The following is a 6,505-nucleotide window of genomic DNA, read 5'->3' on the forward strand; positions in this document are numbered from 1 at the left end:
GACACAAAATTGCCGTCATAGAGAAATTTTTCAAGCATTTCTTGACCCTTGGACCGTAACAAATAAACCTACAGGGCTTATCGGCTCCACAGAGAAAGGCTTAAAGAGAACTGCATGCTTGAGATCTTATTAAATTCAGTGTATAGTTCCTGGTTGATATTCCCTGAACAAACACAGAAAAATAGTTTGAGATTTGAATTTCAACAAGTTGGGATGATAAAAATCTGTTTGAAACATTTGCTGGTTTCAAAATCAGTGGCTAAGGTAATCAAAGAAGGTTCAGTAGTGCAAATCCACATGTTTAAATGAATATTTTTCAGTCATTTCATATAAGACTTGACTCATTTTATTTACTGGATATATTCGAGAAGTACTACCAATTGCAAATATTGTAGTTATCAGCATATACTAAGTGACATTTACTAATTTTTTATATGACATCTTTACAGTAGCAGACTTGAGATTTGCTATCACTTGGTTTTTTTTATAGAACATCTAATGGAGTTTCTGGAACTACTTTAACAAACACTATGATAAATAAGTAGCTACATCTATTATTTATGATTATTGTCTCATTGTTTTCTCTCTCTTCTTTTCAGGAGTACATGGTTTATCGTAAACACACCTACATGCGCCTCGATGGGTCCTCCAAGATCTCAGAACGCAGAGACATGGTGGCTGACTTCCAGAGCCGGTGAGTGCAGGCAGAATAGGATTTAGAGTTTGAGTGTGTGTGTGTGTGTGTGTGTGTGTGTGTGTGTGTGTATATATGAAATCAAGAATCCGTTTGCCAATAACTGTAAATCTGCCTTTTGTATACTGCAGCAATCAGTGGACAGTTTAATCTTACAATGTCCAATTTTGTGTGTATTTCATACTGAGTCTATGTGCTCTGGTTTGCATTAGTGCATAGCTCTCAGGCGCCAGTGTTACTTGAGTTCTTGTCATAGTGAGAGAGTTTATTGAAGCAGCTTTATTGTGCAGGCATTGGTACATATTTAATTTCCTATGCACTTCTCCTCTTAAAGTTTGGCCGTCATACCAGGCTCAAGTTTCCAATGAACGTTTTTCTTTTTAACGTACAATTTAACTGAATTTTCTGCCATGATATATGGGTAATCAGAATGTAAACGATATATCTTTCCATTTTGCATCTCCCTCTCTCTTTTTCCCCTTCCTTCATTTTTGTCCTCCATAGAACGGATATCTTCGTATTTCTGCTGAGCACAAGAGCTGGAGGACTTGGCATTAACCTGACTGCTGCTGACACTGTGAGTCACTGACACACACCACAAAAACATTTTGGTTGATATAGTATCACATTCTAAACATGTCCCAAATATATTTCAAAGATCGTATACTTTTCCTTCACTAACAAGGCAGATAATCTGGGATAACCAGTGTTTCAGCATTAATAATACATTGAGATTAGCACTAAATACAATGAATGGGGGTGGTGAGTTCTCTGCGTTTATCAGCATCTCACAGCATAATCTCTCTTTGTGTCCATCATGCACTGCAATTGTCTGTTTAATGTCAGAATTATTATTTCAGGTTTAGAAGTTGATTAATAACAGGATGTTAAAATCCAGTTGTTTTTTGTCTCCAGGTTATCTTTTATGACAGTGACTGGAACCCCACAGTAGACCAACAGGCTATGGACAGGGCTCACAGGCTGGGTCAGACCAAGCAGGTCACTGTCTATCGCCTCATCTGTCAGGGTACCATCGAGGAAAGAATCCTGCAGCGGGCCAAAGAGAAGAGCGAGGTCTGACACTCAAACACTCTTCATACACTACATACAATATGTTAAGTGTTTTTATATAAGGTTATTTTAATTATATCTCTATATAACATGCTTATTAAAATGACTATATAATAATTTTTCCTAAAAAGATCCAAAGAGTTGTGATCTCTGGAGGCAACTTCAAACCGGACACCCTCAAACCGAAGGAGGTGGTGAGCCTGCTGTTGGACGATGATGAGCTGGAAAAGAAATGTGAGCAATGTCAACATACTAACCCTATGGGGAAAGATGAAAAGTGTTTTTTTCTCCTTTTTAAAAAAAAAATGTTTCTTCTTGTAGTGCGTCAAAGACAGGAGGAGAAGAGGCAGCAGGAGGAGAGCAGCAAAGTGAAGGAACGGAAGAGGAAGAGGGAGAAGTATGCTGAGAAGGTAAAGTACAAGTTGAGCAGTTAAAACCCCAGCAGTCCTTTGGTAGTTCCCTGGCACATCAATGCGTCCTCGAAACTAGTATTATTCATTACAAATTATAACTGTTAAACCTGCAATTTCACTCTGCCTCCCTTTTCCTTTGTCTAACCTGCAGAAGAAAAATGAGGAGTCAGACACCAAGAAGAAGAAGGAAGTCAACCTGGTCATCTCCCATGCTCCCTCAGCCGACAACTCTAACCTGTCTGCAGATGGAGACGACTCTTTCATCAGTGTTGAGATGGACTCGGCTATGCCCAGTCCTTTCAGCGAGGTGAGGCAATCCAGGGGAGATAGAGTGCACTTGTGTTTGTTAGAAAGAGAAATGCCTGAAATGTCAAAGTCAGATCATCAAGGGAAGGGAAATGGATCAGATTTATGTTGCAGGTGATGGTTTGTGGCTTATCCATTATGTTTCTTTGGGCTGCATCCACAAACTCATTCTTTTACTTTACATCTTGTGCATTTTAATTCTCTTACCTCCTCCTTTTTTCATCTTTTGTTTTCCTCTTCTCATCTGATTCGTTCCCGTTCATGTGCTTCTTCTTCTCTTCTATCACTGCCTTTCTGTCTTCTTTCACTTTATCACCTTCCAATCTAATTCATTAAATTCTTTCTTTACCTTTGGCATTCCATGCTTCTTTCTGTGCTTTTCATTCCTTACTTTTGTATTTTGTCCCTCGCACTGTTCCTCTCCTGTTGCCCTCTACTTTACCGGCCTGGTTCCTGACCCCCTGTGGTGCTGACCCCCAGCCTGTGTGTATGTCTGTGTGTGCTCCTGTGCATGGGCAGATCTCCTTAAGCAGCGAGCTGCAGCCTGGCTCCTTACCTCCGGATGCGGATGCAGATGAGAGCAGCAGCGACATGCTGGTCATTGTGGACGATCCAGTGTCTTCTGCACCACAGTCTCGTGCCACCAATTCTCCTGCCTCTGTGTCAGGATCAGTCTCTGACAACATGAATGGTGAGAGAATGATATGATTTTGATTTTTTAATGACAGCACCAGTATGCTCCTGACAGACACTAAAATCCAATACAAGTCTAAGGTTATTACCGGTGGCAGGCCTCTATTTATTTGAACAGTTCCAAACTTGCCAAAAGCAACTTAACCTGTGCTATCATTTGACAGTATTATCATGTTTAAATGTTGCTAGGAAAGCACATCAGTTTGACCTACATGAGGAGCAACACAGAGGAGTCTGGCTTGCTGCAATCTCTTTGCTATCGTGACTTGTTTTAATGGGCTGGAGTCCATTGAGACAAATTGCCTGTTACCTAAGTTTTATATGGTTGTTTTTTTTAGATTTATGAAGGTTTTATTTTGCGTCAGTATGTTCTGTACTCTGGAATCCAGATAGATGGTAAATATATGGTGTTTTGCTTCTATATCTGTACTTTGGATTTGCGGCAATAAGGTAATCCCCACCCTAAATACATGCTGCTTCACTGAAACCCATTTGGGATTTTTGCTGCCTTGTGAAGAGGCTTCTGCCAATAAGATTATTGATGGTCCCTAATCACCAGGCCCAGTAAGCTGGGGGAAAGTCTTCGTAGATGGAGAGGATGTTATAATGAAAGGTTTGGAAGACATGATGGGAGGTTGTGAGTGAAGGAGCAATGGTTAAACTTGGACAGATGAATGAAAAGGGAGAACCAGCGACATTAAGGCTTTTGGGGGGGTGGTGGTTTGGGGGTGAGAGTCAGGGGTTTTATTAAGGGTTTTCATGTGTGGCCGGGCGTTATTGATGGGATAGGCTCATACCCCTCCAGAAAAAGCCCCTACAACACACCACAGCATTTGGGGCAAAACATGCAAAGTAAATGTAGACCAGTGAAGACGTCAGAGAGCGGAGCAGATACTGGAGGATTACTGCTGAGAGGCTGGCTCATATCCTCTTAACAGCATGGAAAATGAGAGCAATAGTGCTGTTTTTTCCTCGAGTCTGTGCCGATGGAAATGACGAGCAACGATTGATGTGTGATAATAATTCTTAAATGCAGTAAAATTACCACAGTGTCTTCGAGAGACTTGGTCAAGCCAAAAGAAACATGTGCTTTATGGTGCTGTGACAATATGAATATGTCCATGACAGAGTTATAGTGTGCTAAAGTAATGATCAAAGCGTTTGGCAAAGTTTTTCTTATTTTTGTTTTATTCTTTCAGGTGTTTCAGCCTCAGACACAATCTGTCCCGGCAGAGGCAGGTCTGGGAGAAGTCGTGGACGGCCCAAAGGATCTGGAGGCGGGGCTAAGTCTGGAGGGAAAGGACGCGGCCGCAAGTCAACGGCAGGTAGTGCAGCAGCCATGGCAGGAGCGATGGCTGGAGCTGCAGCTGCTTCTGCTGCAGCTTATGCTGCTTATGGCTACAGTGTTTCTAAAGGTTAGTAAATACTATATGCTGTGTGCACAAATGCACACCTGCTGCCTGCAAAATCCTTCATTTTCAGTACATTATACAAAGGATTTGGATTGGATGTTTACAGATGTAACTTTGCAGTGAGGCAATGAGGTGCATTGTAACCATTTCCTCCCCATCCTTCCTTTCAGGCACCCTCTCAGCATCCAGCCCCCTGCAGCCTTCCTTGGGCCGGTCCGGTACCAGCCCCGCTTTCAACCCCAGCAGAAGTTCCTCTCCCCAGGCCAAAGGAGGCACCTCTACCCCAAGCCCCCACAAACAGCTGGTCCACAGCCACCACCACAGCAGCCATGCTGCAGTCAGGAAAGGCAAGGGCCCCGGTGGTCCTGGGGCTCGATGACACATACGCGCACATGCACACTTGAATCTGCCCTCACATACACACACACACAAACTGACCCACTGTTCACTGTGATCCCCACCGACACCCTATGCCTAAACTAACAAATAGCGCAAATGGGGAGTACAGTATTTAACTAACTGAGGCTCACTACCCAGTGGACCATGCCCTGCCTGCTGGCTCAGAACCATGCACACACTCTCATCTACCATAATTTGAAGGTACAGTCTCTACCAGCCTCTGCATTAGTCATTTAAGTTTCATTGCAATGTGTCCAGGTCAGTGGACAGAGTCTGCCTTGAGTATTTTTGTTTGCATTATAAACAGGAGTATTTCCAAGTGCTTTGTTGAGAAGACAAACTCTACTTTTTCTTATCAGCGACAGAAAGCTCTTCTGACGAGCAGTCACAGCACAGTTGGAGCAACACGCGTAGCTTAAAGGGCTTTTTAATGTGTTTGCCAGGTTAGTGAGGCGCAAGAAATTTTCTGTCAAATGCACTGAGCCACGTCTTCCTTTTTTTTTTTATTCTTCTAGATGTACAATAGGTTATTTAATTGTTCTGTAGATATGCTCAGTGTGACACTGATTGATGATGTGCATTTCACAGAGCTTAATGTGAAGCCACACCTTTACCTACCCACACTTTACCAAACAATATGTCCAGAGGTTTTTGTACTAAACTCTTATTTTTGTAATGAAGAGAGATACAACTACCCAAATCAACATGGCAGATGTTAACATTTGGAAAGGATTTTGTCCAAAAATGATTCCACTGCAGATTAAAATGAATAATATTTTTGTCCTTTGGGAAATATTGTAAAAAATCTAAAATGAGGGGTGCTGGTTGATACAGCTATGCTGCTAACAGTGTTAATTGACTTTTAATTATTTGGTTGTCTGCTGTTTAAGTTATTTGATTTATGTTTAAAAATGGGCAATTCCTGACGATTGCAACAATATTCAGCTGTAAAACTGTAAATTGTGAATTCTGAAGCCATTTTTTTATTTTTCAGAAATAGCTTTCTGTGATGAGAAGTCTGTGGTTCTCTTTGATGTCATTGATGTTTTAGGAAAAACAAAAAACAGAAAAGGTTTGCATCGATGTCCTGAGTTGAGCACTACATCTGTTAGGTTTGTTTTTTGTGTTTATAGTGTTATTAAAATATGTTGTTCTATATTGATGTACATAATGATGAGAGCGACGTTTCTTCTGGCTTTCCCCCCTCGTTTGCCTGTCTATTTTTATAGGTCATGTGTACATACTGTATGAAAAAAAAATGCTTTGGCCATTTTACTAACAGGGGGATTCAAATGAAAATAAAGAGTGCTAAATTCAGGCAGTTTTGTATTTATTACCTCAACTCTTGATGCATGAAATAAATGGAAAAAAGGACCAACATGTGGGAACTCTTAAGGGAGAATTAGGAGGCCAAAAGTTTCACAAAACAGTTTTAGTTAAACCTCGTATTCCTATGGATGCTCGTATATTACAGGCCCACTGCCAGGAGGAAGCAGCTGAGGAGCACCCTGTTGGTT

At 41.4% G+C, this 6,505-nt stretch overlaps 1 protein-coding gene across 2 annotated transcripts in view; it reads left to right on the top strand.

The window, feature by feature from the left end:
* The window catches only part of ino80 (INO80 complex ATPase subunit), a 29,357-nt gene extending 23,066 nt beyond the window's left edge, over positions 1-6,291 (top strand). Inside the window, exons 29-37 of one of the 2 annotated variants that reach the window (XM_028397367.1) lie at positions 600-694; positions 1,199-1,271; positions 1,610-1,768; positions 1,897-1,999; positions 2,087-2,175; positions 2,330-2,485; positions 3,004-3,175; positions 4,377-4,592; positions 4,760-6,291. In XM_028397367.1, coding sequence (XP_028253168.1) covers positions 600-694; positions 1,199-1,271; positions 1,610-1,768; positions 1,897-1,999; positions 2,087-2,175; positions 2,330-2,485; positions 3,004-3,175; positions 4,377-4,592; positions 4,760-4,968 — 1,272 coding nt within the window. In that variant the 3' untranslated portion in view covers positions 4,969-6,291. The remainder of the gene's footprint in view (positions 1-599; positions 695-1,198; positions 1,272-1,609; positions 1,769-1,896; positions 2,000-2,086; positions 2,176-2,329; positions 2,486-3,003; positions 3,176-4,376; positions 4,593-4,759) is intronic. The other variant, XM_028397366.1, reaches the window with a different exon arrangement.
* The last annotated feature ends 214 nt before the right edge of the window (positions 6,292-6,505 follow it).

Source organism: Parambassis ranga, chromosome 24, assembly GCF_900634625.1.
Source record: "Parambassis ranga chromosome 24, fParRan2.1, whole genome shotgun sequence".
NCBI classification, from domain to species: domain Eukaryota; kingdom Metazoa; phylum Chordata; class Actinopteri; family Ambassidae; genus Parambassis; species Parambassis ranga.